The 26186-nt window shown below is 43.2% G+C and overlaps 1 protein-coding gene across 1 annotated transcript in view; it reads left to right on the top strand.

Annotated features, from left to right (window-relative positions):
• Stk39 (serine/threonine kinase 39) overlaps positions 1-26186 on the top strand; it is a 280274-nt gene that overhangs the window by 58317 nt on the left and 195771 nt on the right. The window contains exons 2-3 of the mRNA XM_059260604.1: positions 8033-8145; positions 22410-22518. Of these exons, the coding sequence (XP_059116587.1) occupies positions 8033-8145; positions 22410-22518 (222 nt within the window). The remainder of the gene's footprint in view (positions 1-8032; positions 8146-22409; positions 22519-26186) is intronic.

The following is a 26186-nucleotide window of genomic DNA, read 5'->3' as shown; positions in this document are numbered from 1 at the left end:
GTTATTTACGACTTACCGTGAAGTCTCAGATGAGCATATTTTACATTATGTCCAGTTTGGTTTCATGCCTCAAGTTCCTGCTTTCTTGGTTACTTTTTTTTTCTGTGCTATTAGCTAGATGGTTTTTGTTGAGTTTAGCTATTGTGAACAGTGCTTCAATAAACACCGATGTGCAAGTATCTCTGTGGTAGGCTGACTCAGAGTTCTTGGGCAAATGCCCAGGAGTGGTATAGATGGGTGATAATGATAGATCTATTTTTAGTGTTGTGAGGAACCTCCATGCTGATTTCCATAGTGCCTGGACTGGTTCACAGTCCCACCAGGGCTCTCTAAGGGTTCCCATTTGTCATTAGCCTTGCCAGCATTTACTCTTTGTCTTCTTTGTTGACTGCCCTTCTGACTAGGGTGAGTCTGGAGTCTCAGTGTAGTAGTGATTTGCATGTCTCCGATAGCCAGTACTGGTTGGTTAGACATACTTTCACATGTTGATTGGCCAGTTGTCCGTCATCTTTGTGTTTATCTGTATTTTTATGTGCTCGTGTGTTAAGGCCAGAGAACGTGAGATGTCTTCCTCAGTTGCTGTCCACCTTCCTTTTTGAGACCGAGCGTCTCACAAACCTAGAGTTTATTGATGTAGCTAGATTTGCTAGCCAGCTGGAACAAGGGATCCCCGTGTCCCTTCCTTCCTAGGAATTATAGGCTGGGATTATAGGCTTGTGTGATTGGCTTTCTTTACATAAGTGCGGGGATCCAAACTGGGGTCCACATTCTTGTGCAGCAAGTACTTTACCAACTGGACCATCACCATCATACGTCAACATTAGCCGGCATGTTGGTAGGTTTGCTCGGTTTTGGGTTACTTAGTTTTTTAAGTGCGTTGTGTATTCTAGATACTTATCCCTGGTCACACCTGAGTTTAGCAAAGATTGTCACCTGTTTCGTAGGATGCTCCTTCACTTGGTTGTTTCCTTTGCTGTGCAGAAGTGTGAATTCACCATGTTTAGTTTGTTGCTGTTATTTCCTGCGCAAATAGAGTTCTTTCCAGCTAGCCCCAAGCTGCACCTTGAGGTGTTTTCTCTACTTTTTTCAGCATTTCAGGTATTCCATTACGGTCTTTGATCCATCTGAAGTTGGTATTTGTACAGGGTGCAAGATAAGGATCAAGTTTCACTCTCTTACATGTGAATATTTAATTTCCCAGCACCATCAAACCAGTTATGTGATTAATTTTCATCTAGACAGATGACAGCTTTATGTGTATGACCTAATAGATATTTTAAAATTTGGACCATCAGGTAAGAATGGGTACTGCTGGGAAACCAAATACCAGTCTTATTTTTAAGCAAAATGTGGCCCGAGGGAAGCTTCTGCTTGACTCAATGTTTGTATGTTGAAAACAGCAACAACAAACGCACCACCAACCTTAACAGTTTGGGAGATCTCACACAAATCTGGCTTTACAGCTTTTCTCCAAGTCCAGACAAGGTTTCCAGGCTAAGTGGCTGTACCTCTGTAAATCTCACGTGTATCCATTCACCAACATCTCCCCTGGTCAGTTTCTGGCCCTCCTGTGACTGGTTGGCTTTGTGGGCTGTAAGGTTGGATATAAATAGAACAGAGTAAGCTGGGGAAAGAGGGCTGGAAGAATGCGTGTGAGCCAAGGCCATTTGTTTTGTGTACGATACACCACATGCCAACACTTCTATAAAGAAAACCTGATATGGCTCTGGACTGTACTCACTGGCAGAGTGGATATATGGCTGATGAACATAATTAAGGGGCCTTTCTGTGTGCTGGGAAAGGCCCTAGCCCTTATTAAGTTTGGCTTGGTGTTCCTCATCTAAGTAGGGAGTGATGATAGACTTTCCAGTGGCCATTGTGAATGTCAGAGGTGAATGCCATGCCCAGATCCAGCCGTAGAACTTAGGGGGAAGTTGTTACTGGGAAATCAACTATATCCTGACTTTAACATAAACCAACTTCGTTGTGGATTAAGTGTGCATGCGTGTATGTGTGTGTGTGTGTGTGTGTGTGTGTGTGTGTGTGTGACATTCTAGGTGTTACTGGTTATTAAAGGGAAAGATACTGCTTATTATAAGAGAATGTTCTTTTAGCACAAAAGCTGAATAAATTAGGGTACATCAATGCCATGGAATATTATACATTATTAAAATGACAGGTTGATGGGATACCATGTGACCTGGACAGATTTCCTTAAAGAACAATTGCTAGCTGTACTGGCTGGCTTTTGTGTGCCAACTTGATACAAGCTAGAGTCATCAGAGAAGAAGGAGCCTCAGGTGAAACAATGCCTCCATAAGATCTAGCTGTAAGGCATTTTTTCATTTAGTGATCCATGAGGGCAGGACCAGTCCATGGTGGGTGGTGCCATCCATGGGCTGATGGTCCTGGGTTCTATAAGAAAGCAGATTGAGACATTCATGAGGAGCAAGCCAGTAAGCAGCCTCCCTCCATGGGCTCTGCATCAGTTCCTGCCTCCAGGATCCTGTCCTGTTTGTGTTCCTGTCCCGACTTCCTTCAATGATGAACAGCAATGTAGAAGTATAAGCCAAATAAACCCTTTCCTCCCCAACTTTCTTTTGGGTCATGGTATTTTATCACAGCAACAGAAACCCTAACTCAGACACTAGCTAAAATTTAATTAGGGCTTATTGTATACTGGACACAACTCCAAGGGTTTCTCATGAATTAATTTGCTAGATCCTGACAACCCCCTTTAAGCTGGGTATTCTTATCACCATCTAATAGATAAGGATCTGAGGCATAGAGAAGTTAAATAATCCATCCAAGGATAGACAGTTAATATGATATAGCTTTAGGTTGTGAACCTATGTAATCAATGGTCAGAGATGGTTTAAAGATTTGTCTTAGGATAGATACTAAAGTTGATTACATCAAGTCTTACTATAGAATATTAATTTATCAATCACTGCTGCCGAATTCTCTTGAGTGGTCGTTTGCATTTTAGGTTCTCCTGAAGAAGTATTTAGCCTTTGGATTCCAACTGTAGAGCTCTTTTTCGTCCCTTCAAACCAACAGAACCTTCCCGAAGCTAACTAAGCACTCGTTCTGACACAGAAGAGCTTTGGCCTGAGTCCCTTAGGTGATATACACATACAGGCTATCAGTAAAGTTGCCCTTCTTCATCGAGTCCCAACAGGAGTGCCTTATATTTACTGGGTTGCTGTTTTCCGGGAATGTGAAACATGTTATGCTATTGAGCCATGCAAGTAGATTTTTATTAGTCCATTAAGGAAGTTAAAGTTTAGACATTAGGTCTAAAGTCACAGAGGGAATCCATACCTTTGATGAGCAGAATCTTCATTGTGGTAGTTTGAATGAGAATGGCCCCATAGACTCATGTTTGAATGCTTGGTTCTCAGTTAGTGGAACTGTTTGGGAAGGATTAGATGTGGCCTTGTTGGAGTAGGTGTGCCCTTGTTGGAGGAGGTGTGTCACTAGAGTGAGCTTTGAATTGTAAGCAAGGCTCCAATTCAGTGTTTTCTTTATAAGAATTGCCTTAGCCATGCGTCTCTTCACAGCAATAGCACAATGACTAAGACAGTCATCCAACCTCGTTTTTAAAGCTCTTGCTAACCTAAGATGTGCAAAGTACAGTGATTTACCAAAGGCCCTTCAGGTGATTCTTGCCTCTGGTTACTGACTTAATTAGGTCAGAACTTGTAATTAGCATGGCATTCACCACAGGTGTCAGTGGGAGCGTGGCTAAGAATACACCCTGAATGGCTTTGTGTCAGTCTTCTGGGGCTGCTATAACAAAATATCATAGTTCAAGTGGCCTGAACCACAGACTAAAATTTACTTCCATAGTTCTGGAGTCTGGGCCGTGTAGCTCAAGGTGCTGGCCAACTTGTTTTCTGTGAGTCCATCTTCCTGTATGCAGACCCAGTACCTTTTCTCTGGGTGGGAAGAGAAGAAAGTGAATTCTTCCTTGTCAACTATGATACTAATATGATATGGATGAACCTTTGATTTTTATGCTACCCCACAAAGCTCCTTTTCTAAGTTTATTGTGGGTTGGGGCTTTTTTTTTTTTAACCATATGTATTTTTAGTCTGTAGCAAAAGCTCAGGCCACTGTAGCTGCCTAGCCTGGTCTTTATTCTTCACAGGAAATGATCGTGTAGAAGGCTTTATTCCACTTGCATCAGGAACAGTCACCTTTGGACTTTTATCTTCTAGTGAATTGCCTGCCACATGGTAGGGCTTTAGCTATTTTGATGAATTAATATCAGTGATGACGTCTTGTTGCCTTTTTGTGCCTGAAGTTTTCTTGTGGCTGTTAAGTCTATGCTTTCTAGTTAGGTAGCCAGGGAGTACTGTTTCAAGGGGTTGTTACTTCATTAAGCTCTGTGAACACTGGTTTATATAAGGGAAATGCTTCTAAGTTAAGTAGGAAAAAATAAGGTGCTGGGGGCTGTGTGATGGGGAGGGGAAGGGGAAGTCACAGGAGACCCTCACTAAGACATTGGCTTGTGGTTAAAGATAAAATTTGCATCTCTGTTTCTAATTTTCACAACAGAAAAGCATGATACTATGTGTTTCTCATTTTCTCTTAAGTTGTTTAGGAATGAGACATTTTTGTAGCAGCACTACATGCAAGGAGGAATTTGTTACATGGGTCATAGAATTAAGAACTTTGACCTTACTGTTTAGACATTTCTGGCAACACTGATAGGATCTTTTTTCTTTTCTTTTCTTTTCTTTTCTTTTCTTTTCTTTTCTTTTCTTTTTTCTTTTCTGTTCTGTTCTGTTCTGTTCTTTTCTTTCCTTTCCTTTCCTTTCCTTTCCTTTCCCTTCCTTCCTTCCTTCCTTCCTTCCTTCCTTCCTTCCTTCCTTCCTTCCTTCCTTCCTTTCTTTCTTTCTCTCTTTTTTTCATAAAAGAAACACTGAAGTCTGTGTTAGTTTCTTTCAAACTTATTGAAATCCAAAGTTACAACACTAAATGACATATCCGGAAAGTATTTCTTTTGATAACTCCAAGTGTGAAGGCAGCTGTGCAGTTTCCTGGTGCTTACCTCAGTTCAAGCAACAGTCCAAATGAGGAAATGAGACTACAGGCCACCAAAGACAGACCTGCACCCTGGTAATGAGCTGAAGGAAACTGTCACAGTCTGTGATCATCGTGATTTCTATCTAAAACTTAGAAGCTGTTCTTTGCCTGGCATTACCAAAGAAGTGAATTGACACAGATTGACTTAAAACTGCCTGAAAAGACAGAAGAGATCATTTTTTTTTTTTAGTCTGACATATGGACCATCATCCAATAGAATGTTTTAATTCACTTTGCACAGGAGTCTGGAATAAAATGAGAAATGTTCAAGGCTTCCCAGTCCAAAGGATGATAGTTATTGGGAATGCACCATGGAATGTTAGGGAATCATATTTCAACATTAAGCAAAGGCTCTGTTGAACATTTCTTGCTTCCATCTTACTTCACATTGCTTAATACTTGTTTATTTCCTGGATTTCTAAGCCTACATTTTAAGACTTCCTTTTAATCTGTTCAGCAAAGTACATAAAGATCCTTAAAGCAATACTGCCTTATTATTTCTAAATGGCCCTTTGAAAAATTTGAAAGTCACCTCTTCCTTTTGTGTCAAAGCATGGATTTCCTTTACCCCTGGGACTCTTCACTCTAGTACAGCAGGCTTCCAGGTTTTGATCACGACTCTCAGTAGAACATGCTTTGAACCAAAGCTGCACAAAGCTGTTCTTTACCCCTCCTTGGCAAGCTGCATTCTGAAGCTTCCTTCCAGAACCCACACCGAATTCATGACCAGTGTGTCTTGGCTGGCAACTTGGAACAAAACACACACACACACACACACACACACACACACACACACACACACACACATCAACTGGCATGCCTTGTTCTGAAGTTCCAAGCCTATGTTTTTCAATTATTGCAGGAAGGAAAAAAAATCCCTTCTCTTCTGCCTCACTGTGAGGGGGTAGACTTGGTCTTTAGGATACCCTCTCCTTTTAACTTGGTTCTTGCTGCCTTTCGTAGTTAAAGGTATCTTCTGGATTCAGAGTGAAAGCTCCTAGCGTTCAGTAGATGATTATATCCTTTCTTGCTATCGCAGTGGGCTTCTGCCATAGAGTTTCATAGTTACTGTGTAGAAGATGAAAGCCATGACTCTTTAGTTGGCTGTAATTTTAATGCAGTAAGAGTCTCATAGAGCCGGAGACTTCTCACTTCTTCTGCTTTTGAGAGTTCTTATTTGTGACCACATTCTTCAATGTGTTAGTGGAAGTCTGGCTTTGTAAGTCAAGGCAGATGGGAAGGTCTGATGTTGTATCCACCTGTTGGGTCCTTTCTGGGAGCTAGCTTGCTTTCTGTTCTTCAGTTGCTCTGATTAGACAATACTCGGGACTGAGTATTAAGGGAAGAAGAGAGGGATAGGGAAATTGACGGTTGAGTGATATGGCACACTGCCAGCCGCTAGTGAAAATGTTTGTCGATTTCTCTGCTGGGTCCCAGGGCCACTGCTAACCAGCTACTTAGCACTTTCTCTGTGGCTCCCTTAAATGACAGTCTCTTGTTCTGAGGACCTGAAAACACATTTTGCTATCATCAGGACTCTTTGTAGTGTTTGACTTGATATCTGGAACGTTCTGGATCTAACCCAAGTCTGTGGTCTGTGAGGCTAGCCTGGTGGGACTGAGGCTCACTGAGGACCTGAGTTTGGGAGAGGAAGACCGTGTGGCACAGTAGTACTCTTCCTGTTCCTGGAAGGGAGGCTCGCTGACACCTTTTCTCTAGGTTGGTTCTCTTTGGTTGAGCCATTGAGTACTGAAGAAATATTTCCCTGGCAAGGCCAAAGCAAGCCAGGAAGGGCAGGCTGTGCTCTGGCTTGTGGGAAGTAGACAAGCAGCACAGATGTGGGCGTCTGGCACACTGACTCAGATCCCAGCCCAGGTACTTCCTTAGTAGCTATGTGACCTTGGGCAACATTGCCAGGTTCCCATTTTCTCACATATAAAATGAGGCTGATATAATAAAAACGTTCAAGCTTTAATGGGAATTTTAGGGCTATAGTGCTACTTGCCGAGGTGGTCAGCACATGGGGTTCACACAGCTTGGGCTTCTGTGTGTGGAAGCCTTGAAGGGAGAGAACTGGGTGGGAGCACTGAGCTGGTCCTCCAGGTCCCTACCTACCTAGGTCAGCAGTCCTCAGCTGATGTGGGCGGGGGCGCACACCACCTTTCCTAAATCAGCACTTCCGGTTAACGTTAGAGAGTCACATCTGTCCCCTTTTGGACAGTCCCGGGCTCAGGCTGTGTTCTTTTATTGGACGTCTAGGAGTAGGAGAGAATTTATGTGCTTGGGAGGCCATTTTTTGGTTTCATCTGTGGAATTAAGATGCCTTACTCTGGGGTCTTTTGCCCTGATGGAATAGAAATCTGATTAGAAGCTCTTGGTATTGTGCCATAAATCATTACCCCTCTACATTCTGTTCCTATAAAACACAGATAACAATGTGGCTCCATCTTTTAGGAGTTTGAGTGCATTAGCTAATGATCAAGAGACCTTAAAAATATGAAATTTCCATGAGTGCCAAGAACTTTTGTAATGACACATTTGCATTATTTTGTTTGACATCCTTAAGAGCTGCGTTTTAAACAAGAGAAACCTAGGGCGGATTTCTCTTTTCTTAATTGGAGAGCAAGAGCTGAACCCCTGGGAGTGTTCAGGATGTTAACTCTCAGGAGCTGGGGGAAGTCCTGAAGTAGTCCAGGAACTGGCTCGGGTTGCAGAGACATGGAGGATGAGCGTGAGATAGAAGTGTAGTTGTGTCCTCGGAGAGACACCTGGAAACCTTTCTCCTCTAGGACTGAAGGGCTTCTTCAAAGATGTCACTGGTAATACGTTGAATCCCTTCAGTCAGAGCCTTAAAATAACAGACATTTTAAAAAAAGAGATGCATACGTGGGGATGAACTGGTGCCAATTGATGTCTGATGTTTTTTATTTCATTTCAGGCAGTGGAGCGACTGCCGTGGTTCAGGCAGCCCTCTGCAAACCCAGGCAAGAACGCGTGGCCATAAAGCGGATCAACCTGGAAAAATGCCAGACCAGTATGGATGAGCTCTTAGTGAGTATGCGGGGAGGGGATGCCTGCTGCTGGCTCTTCCTGGGCAAGCAGGAAGAAGACCTGGGCTTGTGGAGGTGGGTGAGACAAGAGAGCATAAGTGTTGGTGGATAGTGTTTCTTGGGAATCTACCACAGCCCTGAGTTGTCCTCTGCCTCATGAATAAGTAGCTTTGATGTGCAGTTTTCAGGCTGCACAGCCCCAGTGGTCTCAGTGTGACACTCCATTTTAGACACATTCTATACACAAAGGAGCACATTCCACACGCTGACCTGAGGTCATGTGATTTCTGACCCCAGAGTTCAGATGTCCGCCTTCTTCTGGGCCTTATCTAAGAGTTCATGACACAGCGATGAATTCCTCCAGAAGTATTTTTTTTTTTTTTTGGTCATTTCTGCTTTTATAAGTCATAAAATCATATACCACTGTAAGTTTTCGGTTTTCTTTTTTTTTTTTTTTTGTAGTGTACTATGGATTGCATTTGGCTGACGATACAAGTTTGTTACTCTTGTGTGGTTCCCTTGTATCTCCATTTGAAATGAAGCACGTACATAAATAAATAAATAAATAAATAAATAAATAAATAAATAGCTGGAGCTTGTCTGGGTAGCTCCGACTACAGTTGCATTGGTTGGTTGAAGGAACATTTGCTTTGGGCATAACTGACTCATTATTAAATGAACAGCTTAACAAATGGTTATTAGTTACCCAGCAAACTGAAGGGTTTTAGAGCTTAATCTCATAAATATAGTTGTCTTTCTGCCTCCCACTTTCATTTTTTCCCCCTTTTGGCCATTTATTTCAGGATAAAACTGCAGTGGAGGAGTTAACTGATGGGTTATCCCGACACTAATCCCAGCACAAATATTAGTCCAGTAGCACCATACAAGCTACAAAGTATAATGACAGTTGGCTCCGCATAAAGAAGCCTTTTGTTTTATTCTACACTGGGAATGGAATGCCATTAACAAGAGCTTTTTGTCTCTCCTCAGAATATAGCTTTTATTTCAGGCTTAATTACAGTACACTATAGTATAAATTAAGTTCAAGGGTAAAGCTGTACTTTTCCAGATCTGTTTGGCCTTCCCTTTTTAATAAGTTACACAATGCATAGATCTCACTGGGATTGAAGCAAAGGACTGCCAGCCAAAGCCCAGATTAAAGCAAGGACTTCTGCAATTAAATGCTAATTTAAAAAATCATTCATTTATTTTTTTTTCTTCCCTCTCAAAATTTGAGCTGTGCATGGCTTAATGGGTGTTGCTGCTGCATAGGACTTACCTGTTTCTGACGGTGTAGTGACCAGTACAATTGTGCCTTTGTCGTTTACCAGTCCTCAAGGTCACCTTCCCTGAGTGGAAAAAGCATTGACTAAACTGTGGGGAGAGTTGGGGCCCCTGCTTCAGCTACTAACTTGTTTTTAACTTCAGTTGCATTGCCTAATAGCTTTGGGTCATTTTAAGAGAGAGCTGAACTGGAAGATCTTTAAGGTCTCTTGGGAGTCTTCAAATTCTGTGGCTGTGCATGAGGGTGCATAATTTTTGTTTTGTTTTGTTTTTGTTTTTTGTTTTCCAGTGTGAACTGTACATTAACATTTGTGCACAGCCCCAGCCACCCTTTGATTACCAGCCCAATATTCACGTAGAGTGTACAGTCGGAGTGCCCTTGCACCACAGTCTGGGAAGCAGCTTTTGGGCTGCACCGGTGCTGTGGTCTGGGCTCTTTCAAGCTCCTAGTTGCCCAGGGCCGTTAGTAGCTTTTTATCACATTTGACAAACAAGCCCGATGGCCCAGTTAGGGCCAGTTTGGAGACCAACAGAGACTTCCTTACTCCAGTCTCTTTCTTCCATTTCCTAGGACCAGTAAGCTTACCATCACAGGCTGTAGGCAACTTAGCTGTCTAGTCAAGGACTGGACTCTTTATTCCTTTGTGCTTGGCTCCATCAGTCTATCTGTTAGCAGTGGTCAATTTATTTTTCTGACCCCGTTTCTCTCACTGTAGTGCCCAAGCTGTATAGAATACATGCATACTTATTTATTATAAGTATAATAAAATACATGTAATAAATAAATATAATAAAGTGATGATGAAATTTCCAGTTTAAAGGATGCTCATTTAATAAATGCATTGCTTTGATCTTTACTTAACGTTGAACCTTTGTTCTTACGGTGCTTTGGTCTGGAGATGGTGGGGGGAATGGCGTTGGTCCTTCAGGATATACTACGATTCCTAATTTCTTGTCACACAAAAAATGATTAAGGATTTGGAGTCTAGCCTGCCCAAGGTCCAGATGATTGACATGGGAGCTTTGTGTGGAACAGAGCCACCGTGTCCTTTCGACTCCCAGTACTGCTGTGGCTTGCACTTTCATTATTCCCGTGGTTTCACATTTTGGCGGTGTTTGGACATCCGGTAGCCCAGTAATCCTTTAATTCCATGAGTGTGTATTATCTCCAGGTTGGGGCACTGCATCCTCTCACAGAGGGTGTCATGTGTTAACTGGAAACCATTGTTCTTAGAAGAAACAATGGCCACTGGGGTCTTTATCTTGTGAGAGCATTATGTCATAGAAGTCACAATTATCAACTATTTACTAGTTCTTGGAACATCTGCCTCCCTCAAGGAATTTTTCACCCCCTGATGCCTACTCCCTTGTCTGTTCCCCAACCTAAATTCTCTCCCGGGGTTCATGGCCCTTGTCCGATGGTAAGGGGAATCTACGTGCAGAACCTGCTGTAATGCCACACAGCAGTTTTGGACAGTTGACCACACAGACTCACTGTCCCTTTGACTGTGGTCATGGCCTTGGCTCCAGGTTTTGCTGAAGAAGGAGACAAATTGTTAAAAGTGTTAATCACTGTGCCAGCTTCTCCAGGAATATAAATGTCAGATGAGCTCATTGATACTGAATAACTGCTGATTTAAACTTATCTGTTGAAATGAGTTCTGCTATAATTCTTCAAGGTTAAGCTGGTTGAAGATATAAAAATACATTTATCTCTTTATTGGATACTTACTTAAGCATCATTTCTATAGTACACTTAGTCTATGAGAAAGTTAAGTTGCAGGTGTGTATATTGAATTTCAAGGCTAGTTGTTCATGCAAAACTTTGTTTTATGCAATTCAACAATAATTAGAGGCGAGCACTCCACAGTGAATGGTTTCATTCAAGTATTGGCTGACATTTTAGTACTCTAAACTTGTGCTCTCTGTATCATTTTGCATTTTTCTTGTCATTTTGGAGTTTACCTGTAACTGATAATAGCCTGTCAGGATGAAATGATTGTGGTGGGTAAGGTGTATGGCTGGTCTGCTGACCATGGTCTACTCACCCATTCCACAGTGATACTGCTATGAATGGAAATTTGAAGTAGCATATCACCTCTGGAAGATATTTTTAGTTGTGAAGCAGGAATTCATTCACTTCAGCCTTACCAGCTGCTTTAGAAGCTGGAGGTCCCTGTTCCGTGGGAAACCCTGGACTAGTAAGTTGGCCTCTCCATGTGGGGGGAGAAGTGAGGCTGTTGAGCTGTGGCTGTCTTTCTTTCCCCCCATTGGTTTCCAGCCACTTGAGCAGGTTGACAGACAGATTGCCGGCTCTCCAGTGGGAACTTGAGACTTGTTAAGAGAGTCTGACCCATTGTCATGAGGACTGGTGAGCTCCCATTGGAGAGGGCTTTGAGCTTCTTCCCCAGTTTGTGGCCAGCCTCAAAGGGTGGGAACACTATCCCAGGGCGCTTTTGACTTTTCTTGAAACCCGTTACATAAGTGGAGAATTAAATCTTTTTTTTTAAAAAGGCACTTGTCTTTTTAGACCTTAATCAGAGGATACAATAAATTCCATAAACATACCATTCATTTTTATTTACCTTATAATTCGACTCTGTCCCAGCCATCAGAATGCTGCCCTTTACTTTATCTACAGTCTGCTGAACATTTTTGACTCATCTGCTAATTTGGCTGTTTCGTTTTTGGTTTTGTTAGAATGTTGTTTTTTTTTTTTTTTTTTTTTGACAAGATCTCACCATGAAGCCCATATTTGCCTTACACTTGACTTCTCCTGCCTTAGCTTCGTACGTGCTAGGATTATAGATGTGTTGCCCAGCATCTTCTTGAGCCCTAGGCTTTAACCATACATACACCCACCTCTTATGTTTTTTTTTTTCTTACTTGAGTTCCTACGTTTTCAGTCTGTCTTTGGTTGAGTTATGGGCAACTCAGCTTCATCTTCTCATCCATCCGTGTACAGCGACGCCATTGAATATGTAGTTTAATCATTAGGCTGTACATTGTAAGAGAGACCCTCACCCAGGAGATGAAGCACTTGCCTCTTTAAGAGAGCAAGGCAGTGGGAGCAGGAGAGAAAAAAAAAGGGAAAAATAATTGAGGGATTACATTATGAAATCATGTAATGGTTTTAGCTTGTGATGGAGGACAGGTGAGAACAAAGTCATTTGAAAGGAAACAGTGACAATCCAAAGTGATGGCTGCTGAAACTGTGGTGAGGAAAAAAGGTCCCAGAGCCAGCGGACTTGCCTGCTTTCCACCTACCCCCAGGCGCTGCTACTTGGGGTAGGGAGAATTCACTTTCACCCCAGGCCTCCATCTCCTTTGAAGAGAATCACACTAGATGGCAAAAATTATGGTTCTTTTAAAGCTTAGTTCTTTAAAAACATACCCTTCGAAGATTCACTTAAACAAGATTACAAATTCCTAGCGAGTCGCGCTTACATTGAATATGGTTATTGTGCTGTGCCAATGAAAGTCTATTGTCCAGTCCCAGATTGGGGCATGCGGTGCGCCCTCTTCTTCCCTAGGTATGGAATGACAGCCTTTCAGTCTCTAAGCTGCCTTCAATTGTCAGAGTTGTGGCTTTTGCCCTTCTCTTTCTCCGTCATCCTTGGAAAGGCGGTTTGCTCTGACTCAGACAAGATTCATCGATTAATCAAGACTTTTTTTCCTTCTCAGCAAAAAGACATTGCTTTCTGCTGCTGGGCTATTGTTTCTCCTTTCTCTGCATCTTCTGTTTCCTCTCTCCCTTCCCCCCTCTTGTCTTCTCTCCCCCTCCTCAGCATCATAAACTAGCTTTGAATTATAGAGTGTTTTGAAGAAACAAAAGCTTTGGAAAGATCCCTGCTTTAATGATCAATTTGAGAGGAATAATTAATCTCTAACCAAGATGAGATGCAGGTTTTCCCATCTCTTGGTTGCAGTGACATTACCTGAGGCGCTTTGAGCAGAAGTCCCCCCCCCTTTGTTTGAGGCTTAAAGAAAACAAACAAGCAATGCCTCCCCCAACCAAAACAAACCTTGCCTGTGCTGTATTAGCAAAGCTGATCCCTTTGCAAGTCTTGTTTGTTTTTTATTGTGGGAAGATCTTTCCGCTTAGAAAGCTTTTCCTGCTTTGTGAGTTGGCCTCTCAACAGTGCAGTTTATGGGTGTTTTCTCTGTTACATATACGGAAGTAGTTTTTAAATCCGTTTGTATGTATTGATTTTGTAATTAGTAAATTGTCTATCCATACTAAACTGTCTATCCATACTCTAGCTCATCCTTCCTCAGTTGTGGGACAGATTACATGTTCATTGTCGTCTTTTACGCTACGTCCTAGTAAAAAAACGCAAGCCCACTTCCCTGCATGCAGCACCATTTGAACATTTTAGGTCTCAACCTCAAGTTTTCGGCTTTCTTGCGTTCAGCTTTGTAATTATTTTCAGATGTTTTAGTGTTTGTGTGTTTTTTCAAGTACTGTCCCATTGGAGGCAGGATTCGAAATGGAATTTGGGGGAGGCTGTTTTGAAGATGTGGACACGTTTTAAAGTAACCAGAAAATAATTACTTATATGCAGCAAAGCAAGTTCATTTCTGTAGTTCTGGACTTCGATTATTAGCTTATAAATATGTATAATTAGGTTGGAAAATTAGTTTTCAGTTTTAGAATATTATTTTAAAAGTTATGTCATAGTTTCTTCAGATACTAATTAAATAATACTAATTGAATTTAAATTTAAATGTATTTAAATATAGTTGTTAGAAAAGTTTGCCAAGATGGCTGAATCTTATTTTTCAAAAAGTGAATAAAAAAGGACACCTGAAAAGAGAATTTTTCAGGTTTCTGTTTGTCAGCAGCAGAGACCAACCTAGTGTGTGTTCATACACAAGAGGAACAGATCTACCTAGTGTGTGTTTATATTCACAGGTGTATGTTCATATGCACAGGGGGTGCAGACCTACCTAGTGTGTGTTCATACACAGGAGAAGCAGATCTACCTAGTGTGTGTTCATATTCACAGGTGTATGTTCATATGCACAGGAGGTGCAGACCTACCTAGTGTGTGTTCATACACAGGAGAAGCAGATCTACCTAGTGTGTGTTTATACACAGGAGGAGCAGGTCTACCTAGTATGTGTTCATATGCACAGTAGGTGCAGGTCTACCTAGTGTGTGTTCATATTCACAGGTGTATGTTCATATGCACAGGAGGTGCAGACCTACCTAGTGTGTGTTCATACACAGGAGGAGCAGATCTACCTAGTGTGTGTTCATACGCACAGGAGGAGTAGACGTTCCTAGTGTGTGTTCATATGCACAGGAGGAGTAGATCTACCTAGTGTGTGTTCATATGCACAGGAGGAGCAGATCTACCTAGTGTGTGTTCATATGCACAGGAGGAGTAGACCTTCCTAGTGTGTGTTCATATGCACAGGAGGAGTAGATCTCCCTAGTGTGTGTTCATATGCACAGGAGGGGCAGATCTACCTAGTGTGTGTTCATATGCACAGGAGGGGCAGATCTACCTAGTGTATGTTCATAAGCACAGGAGGAGTAGATCTACCTAGTGTGTGTTCATATGCACAGGAGGGGCAGATCTACCTAGTGTGTGTTCATATGCACAGGAGGAGTAGATCTACCTAGTGTGTGTTCATATGCACAGGAGGGGCAGATCTACCTAGTGTGTGTTCATATGCACAGGAGGGGCAGATCTACCTAGTATGTGTTCATATGCACAGGAGGAGCAGATCTCCCTAGTGTGTGTTCATATGCACAGGAGGAGCAGATCTACCTAGTGTGTGCTCATATGCACAGGAGGAGTAGACCTTCCTAGTGTGTGTTCATATGCACAGGAGGAGCAGGTCTACCTAGTATGTGTTCATATGCACAGGAGGTGCAGACTTACCTAGTGTGTGTTCGTATGCACAGGAGGAGTAGACCTTCCTAGTGTGTGTTCATATGCACAGGAGGAGCAGATCTCCCTAGTGTGTGTTCATATGCACAGGAGGAGTAGACCTTCCTAGTGTGTGTTCATATGCACAGGAGGAGTAGATCTCCCTAGTGTGTGTTCATATGCACAGGAGGGGCAGATCTACCTAGTGTGTGTTCATATGCACAGGAGGGGCAGATCTACCTAGTGTATGTTCATAAGCACAGGAGGAGTAGATCTACCTAGTGTGTGTTCATATGCACAGGAGGGGCAGATCTACCTAGTGTGTGTTCATATGCACAGGAGGAGTAGATCTACCTAGTGTGTGTTCATATGCACAGGAGGGGCAGATCTACCTAGTGTGTGTTCATATGCACAGGAGGGGCAGATCTACCTAGTATGTGTTCATATGCACAGGAGGAGCAGATCTCCCTAGTGTGTGTTCATATGCACAGGAGGAGCAGATCTACCTAGTGTGTGCTCATATGCACAGGAGGAGTAGACCTTCCTAGTGTGTGTTCATATGCACAGGAGGAGCAGGTCTACCTAGTATGTGTTCATATGCACAGGAGGTGCAGACTTACCTAGTGTGTGTTCGTATGCACAGGAGGAGTAGACCTTCCTAGTGTGTGTTCATATGCACAGGAGGAGCAGATCTCCCTAGTGTGTGTTCATATGCACAGGAGGAGTAGACCTTCCTAGTGTGTGTTCATATGCACAGGAGGAGTAGATCTCCCTAGTGTGTGTTCATATGCACAGGAGGAGCAGATCTACCTAGTGTGTGCTCATACACAGGAAGTAGTGTGGAAGGCACTTCAGATTGAATGCACCTTTAGTCATATGTCGTCTCTTTTTCTGATGCTGAGGACTGAAGCTGGGATCTCACACATGCTGGACAAGTACCCTAAGCCACACTCTGTGTCTCATTGTGTTGTACCTCATGTCCTCTGTCTCCAGCTCTGCACAATGTTTGGGTTGAGGCAAATGCTTTTGCCCTTTTCTGCTACCTCTTTTCTATTTTCGTTTGGGTTTTCCACAGGGAATAAAGCCGTACCTGCAAACTGAGCACTGTGAAGTGTGCAGGAAAAGTGTGCATAAGGCTGGGGCCGGGTCTCTCCCTGGGGCAGGAGGGTTCTTCCTGGCAGAACTCCACTGGGGCCCTGTACTCAGGCGTGGGACAGGATGCTCCTCAGAAGTCAGGTTTCACCTCACATTCCTAGTCATTTGGTGCTCACAGGAAAGCCTGTAACAGTGCAACCGCCTTCTTGGTTCCCAGGAGTTTGACAAGCCAGTGACCAAAGAAGTTCCCCATTTCTGTTCATCCACCCAACGTTTTTGAGTATTTCCAACCACAGACAGTGGTGGATAGCTGAGCCTTATTCTGGTTCCAGGGTGATAACCTTAGAACTTTGTGTGTGTGTGTGTGTGTGTGTGTGTGTGTGTGTGTGTGTGTGTGTGTGTGTGATTTATACATATTATACATATTACGAACAGTTTTGTGTCTCCACAACCCTGTGACGTACATCCTGTTCTGTCAGTGAGCAGATACTCCCCTCTGCTCCTGAGGGATTTTTCAACCTCTGACCGCCCTGATACTTCACATTGTGACAACGGCTCCACTTTTAAAGCTTCCCAACACGGATTTAAGCAGGCACAGAATTATTGACGTTTTCTGTTTCTTTCTGTTTTCAGATTACCTAGAACTTTCCCACTTGTAATCTTGCTGTCAGTTAGAATGTACTTCCATAAACTTGGGTACCAAACCACAGGAAAATAGTCACAGTGGTAGATGGCAGAGCCCTTTTTTTCCCATTTCTAACACTGTAAGATAGGATATTTGACTCACTCCTTGAATTGAGTTTTCTCTGTTGATACCTTTCCGCTAAAAGATGCAAGGGTTTGCCTCATAATAGTATATCATTTTCATAATTAAAAACATTGATGGGACTTCTTATCATTGAAAGTGACAGCCTGAAAAATACATTGCCCTTGTAAAAGCATTGTTAATCTTCTTCTGATTTTTGGCAAACATTAAAAAATGCTTGCTTATTATTATTTACCTCATTTGAAATTAATTAATTAGTTTGTTCTTGAGATAGAGTCTCACATTTGCCCAGGCTGGCCTAAAATTCTGTATGTAGCAGTGTTAAACTGATCCTTCTGTGTCCAGTCAATAGATGGAACATGTACCGCCATGTTCAGTTTTATATGGTGCTGGGGATGGGAACCGAGGCTTCCTGCTTCGTACACAGGCACTCTACCAGTTGAGCTGCATCCCCAGCCCTTCTTCTTACTGATTTTGGACCCTGCTGTTTATGGTATATGGTTAGTTATGAGCAGTTGTTAAGTCACCCTTCCTGATGATCAGTTACTGTGGAAATACCAACTGCAGACTCACCTTCTGAAGTGTTTTTTATTAACTTGGTTATCCCCATATCATTTGAGGGATTATTTAAACACTTGGAGAACATCACATACATGTTAAAGATCTATTTTTGCTGTCACTTCCATTTGGATGATAAGGCTTATAAATGTCATACATTTTACATTTTCCCAATTCTTCTATTTTCAAATTCTTAGTTTCCTTTTTTTTTTCACTCTTCACATGTGTATATATTGGACTTTTTTTCTAAAGCACTTGGAGGCAGCTTATCGAGATTCAGAGAGTATAACGGGGTTATAAATGAACCACACATTTAATAACTAGGAAACACAGATGGCAAAGATTTAGTGGCAGTAGTTAAGCTGGCTCCTGTCTTCCCATTGTCCCCATCTATGTTTAGCTAAATGGCCGGTCCTGCATCACAGGAAACTCCTTAAGCCATCAGGGCCTGTGGTTGTGTCACATGAACCTTCTCCAGGAACAGGTGATCAAGCTTCCAGGGTCAACTCTATGCCTTTAAGGCTGAACCAGGTGCTAATCCTTGCAGTGAGTAACCAATATGGAGACATTCCCCTGCAGACAAAGAAATGAGACACTGACCAGTAGGTACCCTGGGTTACTTTTTAGTATAATATTACATGCTAGACCTGCAAGGGGGTGGGTAAACCTCCCTTTGCTTTTCTCACACTGTTCCTAAGTAGAGAGTGGGTATTAATATCATTTTACAGGAAGGAGAAAGTGAGGCTCAAAAAAGGTTGAGTACCCTGCCAGGGTAGTCAGGGAGGTTAAAAGCAGAGCTAGGGAGCTGAGTGTGGGGCAGGCTGACTTCAAAGCTGAGATCCTCCTGCCCCAGTCAGCTCTGATCACAGGAATGCATCAGTATGCCGGGAGGTGCAGTTCTTACAGTTTTTGGATGATCAGATTCTTGTAGCTGTAGTTCCTCTTTGTACAGTACTATTTACAGAAGAAAAAAATTAGAAGGGGGAGACTAAAGATTGTATATCAGTACAACACAACCCCTCATCAATACTACATTAATTTTTCCGTTTGGCACTGGGAGATTTCCCCTTCTAAATTCTCTGTAAACTTTATGCACATTTTTATATTTCCCACCAAATTGAAGGGGCCTGTGTCAGGTTGGCAGTGTAGCTCAGTTGCTAGAGTGCTTGTCTAGTGTGCACACGAAAGGCCTGGTTTCCGTTCCTACCACCGTCCTAAATGGCCCCAGCAGAGAGTTCTTGCTGTGACCTCTGCTTCAGGGTTGCCCTGTCTTAGGTTGGCTTTACTCCTTAGAAACTTGGCCTGTGATTGATGCTTTCCCGTGAAGCTGCATCAGCAGATTTGAGCCCATACCGTAGCTTGGTTTGCGCTTGATGACACAGGTAAGTCCTTGCCACTGACTCTGGGGAGCCACTGGGTTTGTCTGTAACTACGACCCTGGCACATGTGCTGCCTGAGTGTGACCTCTGTTCTCCATCCCTGTGGATGATTTTTGCTTTTTTCCTGTCCTAGTGAGGCCTAACCGTTTGAATATTGCCATCTCCCCCACTTCTGTCTCTGCTCCCTGCTCCTCCCCTCAGTTTGGGCTCCGCTAGGCAGTCTCTCTTCCTCCCTGGCCCTCGTAGCAGCCTTTGTATTTGTTCCTTCACCTTCGCTCTGCCTTGTGACACTTTGCTGACCTCCAAGCTCAGTTTGAAATTTGAAATTTTGCCACTCAAAGCTGGGTTCCTAGTGCCCCAGCATATGAATTGCTGGGAAGCCTGCTAATTGCTGGGAAGCCTGCTAGAAGGTACTCTAGGCTTTGCCTCAGAATATCTGGTGGACCCCGGGCATTTCCACACTGCCCATGTGACCCAGTTAAGGAAATCAGAACTGGATCTTTCTGTAGGAAGAATTGGATACCAAGTTTTCATTATGTCAGTTTGTCCATCCTTGGGCATTAGTTACCTTTTGAGAAAAGAACAAATGACTGCTTTTTAATAAATGTCTTTCCTAATTATATGAATGAACTTGCGGCATTGGGGAAAGCTTGGATACTTTAACTGGTAACATGGTTAGGAAGAAATTCAAATAGCAGCCTCACCACTGTTTTGAAAAGTAGACTTTCTTCCCTCCCTCCCCCATCTCTCCCTCCCTCCCTCTCTCCCTTGCTGATAATTATACCTGCACTCTCAATAGATATATACCAGCTCTAAAGAGGGACTAATTTTGGAAAGAATATTTGATTCAGCAAATATAGTTTTCAATTTTTTACTGTGTTATACCTTGCTAGAAAGGCAGCTAAACCAAGTGCTAATATATAAAGGAAGGTACAGATAGGCCTGTAGAGGACCTCCTTTCTTCTTGTAAGTGTGTTTCTTTCTCATTTTAGTGTCTTTGATAGTGCAGGAAACAACTGATAACTCCAGTGGCTGTGTTTTCATCATGCCTTAGGCTTATGAGGCCCCTGTTACATGGGGAAACTATGAGGCAACCCAGATTAGACAAGAGTATGGAGAGTATGAGATATGAACCCCAAAACTAATTGGTGAATGACTGTGGTGCTGCATGGTAGAAGCATGTGAGGCTGTGAGGCACAGACTGATGGGAATCTTCCCCCACTACCCACCCATTGTTTGGTCTGCCTTTATGCTGCTGGTGTGGTTGTGTTGGTAGGAGCCTGATCTATGATGAGCTCTATCCAGTTTTTAGAATTCTGTAATCTATACATACACACACACACACACACACACACACACACACACACACACACACACACGAGAGAGAGAGAGAGAGAGAGAGAGAGAGAGAGAGAGAGAGAGAGAGAGAGGGGGGGGGGGAGGGGGGGGAGGGAGATTGCTCTGCAATGTCAGAGCTCCTGATATTCTTGGTGTAAGGTGTGATATCATGGCCACTTATGTGCAGAGGGCTAAAAATAATAATTTTTTTCAGGCAAAAACAATTTCCTTACTTGTGAACATTGGTTATGCATTGTGCATTTTGGTTGATAGTCTGAAAGATTGGCGATAGGAAGCCATTGAGGCATTCATTATTATGAGTGTATGGTGATAATCCCGAGTACTGTCTGCAGTCAAGATACTCTGTTTCCATGTTGTATCAATTGGATCCTACCTCATGCTTCAGGCTAAGTTGGGGAGGTATCCCATTGCCCATCACACGCTGTTGACTTGGAAAAGGGAGTGCCCAGGGATGTGTTCAATTTTTCCTCTAGAAGCATGTCATGGCAAAAGAACCTGATATCAGAAACAGATGACTCGGGACCTTAGGTCTCAGATCTTGGTCCAAGATCTTGTCAGACCTATATAAAATGAGCTGACTGGCTGAGGGGGATGAGGAAGGAAAAGGTCTCATCCATAGGATAAAAAGAAAATAGAGAAGTCAGTGAGTTTCTTAGGATCTTGCTCCAGGAAGAGCTTTAAATATGTGTAGGTATTAAGGTATGTGCCTGTGTTACATGTTACTATATTTTGGCCAAGTTATTTGAGGTGCATAATATTTTTGGTAATTTGAGGATTAGATAATACTGGATATGTACACTAGTAGCCCAAACTGGCAAGTGTTAGTTGGGCAGCTGAGTTAACTGAAGTTAACTAGAAGTACATAACAGAATGTACATGTGGTTGAATGCCTAGATGCTCCTTTCTTTCACAATGAGTGCACAACAGCATGTGTGAGGCTGCTTTGGTGACCAAGGGCATGCTTTTGCTATTGGACAGCACCGTGAAATGAACGGGCACCTCAACTTGATGGGCTACGCATTTATGGTCATGACTTTACACACCAAAAGAAAACCCACTGTAGGAGCATTGCAGGAAAATGAGCTTCATGGAGGATTTTCACGTGTTTCATTGAAAAGCTTTGTCATTTTATATAATCACATAAACTTTGTTCTCTGTCCCAGTCTGACCAACTGAGCTGCAAAGCATTGCTTTTCTGCTATGTTGGCTAAGTGGACGGTTAATGTACTGTAGGCCGTAGAGTCTTGTCAACACTGCTCCAGTGCCAGTATCTCTTTCAGAGTGAGACATTGTATCTGATGTTTCCCAAGCTTGTTTTACTTTGCCCCTCCCCCTCCCCCCCTTTTTTTTTCTGGAGGAATATCTACTGAGGCATAGTTTGTGAAGCGATAGGCTGGCATTTCCTCATTTAGCACACTGCAGCAACAGAGGCAGTTTTGTCGTCTCCTTTTGGATGTGGGTGGAGATGTGACCCACTAGAGTTGACACTGTTCAGGGGGACCCAGTTCTCCTTGTAGCCTGCCCAGACTCCTCTGTCTCTGATGAGGCCTTCTGTTCAGGCAAGCAGCCTTTAGTTCCGTGTTGCAGGGCTCTTGACTGGCAGCATGAGGGTCACCTGGGTAACACACTGGGCTGAAGCTCCTCTGTCCTGTGATTGGCAAGAGAAATGCATACCCGAGCAGTCTGACCCAAGCATTCCTCTATCCAGCTCCCGTGTGTCCTGCAGGGTCTTCTGAAAAGCTGCAGATTGTTCTCTGGGGACAATTTCCTCCTCACCCAGGTTTTTGAGGGCCTTTTCTTCTCCGAGGAGGAGATTGCTGGAGAACTGTAATTTCTTGGGGGCCATTGTATCAGTAGCCCGACAACCAAAGGGAGGGATGCAGGGCAGGCTGGCTACAGTTGTGTATCATGTCGTTTTTTCTTCTTCTTTTATTAATTACAGAAAGAAATTCAGGCCATGAGTCAGTGCAGCCACCCCAACGTAGTGACTTATTACACTTCCTTTGTGGTCAAAGATGAACTTTGGCTGGTCATGAAATTACTAAGCGGAGGTAAGTGAGTTTCATTGTTGCTTATTTTTGTTTTCCCTTGCTTTGTGGGAGTTATCATACTGAAGAAGGATTTTAGTCCCTGGTTTGAAAGACGAAATTTCTTTTTTTTTTTTTTTTCCGGTTTTTGAGACAGGGTTTCTCTGTGTAACAGCTCTGGCTGTCCTCATCCTCACTCTGTAGACCAAGTTGGCTTTGAACTCACAAAGATCCGCCTGCCTCTGCCTCCTGAGTGCTGGGATTAAAGGTATGTGCCACCACCACCACCTGGCAAGGGGCCAAATTTCTTAATAATTCAAAGCCTTTCATAATTGGGTTGAATGTCCTAGAGTTTCTGTGTCCCTTCCTCTATGTAGCAAGTGTCCCCACCTTCTGGGTTAGGTGATTCCCGTTGCCCTAAGTCCTAAATGTTCTCAGAGACCTCCAGCCCTTCCCTGTCCTGTGACTGGCTTCTGCCTTAGATGTCTCTCCTTTTCCCACACAATCCCATTCTCTCTGTAGCCACCGTGTGTGTGTGTGTGTGTGTGTGTGTGTGTGTGTGTGTGTGTGTGTGTGTATGTGTGTGTGTTGCTAAGGATCCAACCCAGGGCATGTCAGACAAATCCTCTAGCACCAAGCTACACCTCAGCCCAGTCCTTCCTCTGTCAAGTCCTTTAAACACAACTCAAGTCCTTAGCATGTTGCAGTCTGTGACAAGGGAGGAGTGCTGTGGACTCTTGAGCACTTGCATGGTGGCTAGTGGGGTGCAGTCTGAGTTTCTGCCCCCTCTTTCTTTACATTTGATACTGGTCAGTGCAGAAACTGTGGACTCCCTGAGGAGAAAACCACCCACTGAGCTTGACTCAATGAACCGGACATCCCGTGACTGCTTGCTACACTTTGTCACAGTTTACATGGGGAGAAGTGATGGCCACTTCATTGGTGGTCAGTGTTCAGGCATCATTCTCAGCTCTTGGGAAGAGATCTCTCAAGCTAGTGATAATTTACTTTTGAAGGCTTTCTCACATCCGTGATTTTACTTGAAAAAACGAACAAACAAACAAACAACAAACAACCCTAACCCCTCAATATCAGCACCAGAGAGGGAATGAAAATGATAACCACTAACATCCTTGGACACTTACTCCGTGGCTCGATCCTGTTCAAGACAGTTCACTTACTTATCTCATTCCATCTCGGCATCCTCCATGTTTTCCCGATCCCCATCCTGCAGAAACTTCCCTAAAGCTCACGGGACTTAGGCCATGTGGCCCAGGTCTCTAACTCTCAGGCACACTTAACTATTGGTACTAGAGGAAAACACTGCTTTAAAAACTGTGGCACATTCCCGGTGTTCTCTCTGTTTTCCAGTCCTGGACATTGAAGCTTAGAAAGCCTGTGTGGTTTCCTCAGAAGGCCTACATTCTCTCCGTGCTGTCTCTCTCTGGTGGCGCTCCTTGTATGACGCTCTGAGCATGAAGGGTATCCTAGAGAGCCAATCTAGTGTGGATGGATCTTTAGACCAGATTCCAGCTAAGACTAAATTAGAAATGTATTTTTATTTTAGAAACGTATTTTAATTAATTGTTATTATTACTTTTTTAAAAAGAAACCCTCTTGTATCAAGCAGAGGCCCATACATGAGATGCCAAGTCTCTGTAGTTGATTTGAGTGTACATGGGTGGATCTTCTAGACACATGTCTCTGCTCTCTTAGTCCTCCTCAGACCTGTTTTCTTAAGTAAGCTCTTTAGTTTGTAATGAAAAGGAAGAAGGAAAGGCAGAGGAAGACCATAGAGCCACACTTAACACTGACCTCCACAGGCGGAGGAAGACCATAGAGCCACACTTAACTGACCTCCACAGTGCTCCCTTCTTCCAATAACTCTGGTGTGGTGTCAATAAGACAATCTTAACCAGTTGAGGCCGAGAGTCTTAGGGGTTCGGCTACCTGTGAGAAAGCGGTGAGTTGTGGTGACCTGGACTCTAGAAGTCTCAGATGCTCTGTTGCAGTTAAAGAGTTCACCTCAGTTAGCCTTTCACTTTCCTGAACTTGAGAACATCCCCGGTTTCTTTTTTGAGGACCAGATAGAAAATGCATTGTCTGTTTGGGAGTCCAGTCTAGTCTCCAAACAGGGCTTTGGAAAGGTAAGATAATAGGTTTCCAGCAAGCTTACACAGGAAAGGGAAATGTAGCCAGATACGGAGTCTTGTTCATTTTCTTTCAGAAGGCTAGAAATTTGTATCTGCTGGGTAGGTCATATACTTTTAAGAATGAAGCAAGTGATGTTTAGAGTCATTATTTTTTCTAAATGACCTGAAAGTCTAAGAGTTGATACATTGACAGATGCATTCTCCTGTCTGCAGATGGAAATTTGCATTTATTTTTCTTCTATAATGTTTGACCACGTTGAACCCCCTAATGAGGGGCAGGCATCTAGCTAGTTTGGTGCAATAACAACTGTACCAATCCTCTTAGTTAATCATAAAGAGCCTAGAGCCAAACTCAGGTCCTGAGGTAAGCCATTTGTTAACTCTTCAGAAATGTTGAATCTCCAGGTAATTATAGCTTTAAAAATGACCCAGAGGTGTAGAATATTAATTACTATGTGTTGAAACATGAATCCATCGTGCCTAGGATACCAATCTCTATATAGTAACAAAGCACTTACGGATTTATTTATTTATTAGAAAAGCCTGTGCATAAAGCATAAAATGAAAATCAAGTTGCTTAGAGTCTCACAAAGGAATCTTGGGGTTATGGGCAGTGGTGTGGAGGTGCCATGCTGGGCAGGGTGTGGAGGTGCCATACTGGGCAGGGTGTGGCGGCGCCTTGCTTGCCCTGCCTCCCACCTTTGACGTAGGTGATAGGAAGGGCTGCTACTCTTTCCTCTTGGTTCTCTGCCATCTCTCCTCTCCCCCTGAACAATGTTTGGTTCTTGACTTCACTTGTTTACTTCTTTAAAAAATATGTCTTCATACCTTGTGGTAGATACATTTATCTTATTATTACTTTAAAAATGGTGTTGTCCAAGTTGTTTCTGAACTCCTGGACTCAAGACCTTCTTCCATTCCAGGTGCCTCCTGAGCACCTGGGGACCACACCCAGTTTTTAAATCTTAGTTGTTATTATTATGATTATTAGTGTGTGTGTGTGTGTGTGTGTGTGTGTGTGTTGCCCTTAGCACAGACATGCATGTGGAGGTCAGAAGACCTTGCAGTGATCACATCTTTCTACCACATGAGTCCCGATGAACAAAATGACGTGGTCAGTCTTGGTAGCAAGTGCCCTTACTGTCGAGATAGCTTACTACCCCTCATCCCCAATACGCTTTGAAATTAAAAAAAAAAAAAATGTGCTAGGGATCCATCCTTGGCCCTTTGTAGTAATCAAGATTCTCTAGGAGAACAGAAATATTGGGGGATGGTGTATATTTTAAACACGTATGTGTAATTACGAAAGGAACATTGGTTTAAATGATTGGAGACTGAGTGGTCCACCGATGGCTGTTTGTACAGTGGAGAGGCAGAGGACCTGGCAGCCGGTCAGTCCATGAAGCCAGAAGCCTTAGACACGGGGGGGGGGGGTGCGGGGGGTGCGGGGCAGGGCGGGCGGGGGGCCGTGTTGATGCCGAGTCACTGGTGCCTGTCTACACTGAAAGGCTGGTGTCTGGGGACAGCAGCTGCAATAGA

Source organism: Peromyscus eremicus, chromosome 4 (genome assembly GCF_949786415.1).
Source record: "Peromyscus eremicus chromosome 4, PerEre_H2_v1, whole genome shotgun sequence".
Lineage (NCBI taxonomy): Eukaryota > Metazoa > Chordata > Mammalia > Rodentia > Cricetidae > Peromyscus > Peromyscus eremicus.
The sequence above is the reverse complement of the archived record's forward strand: the minus strand, read 5'-3'. Positions and strand labels throughout refer to the sequence as shown.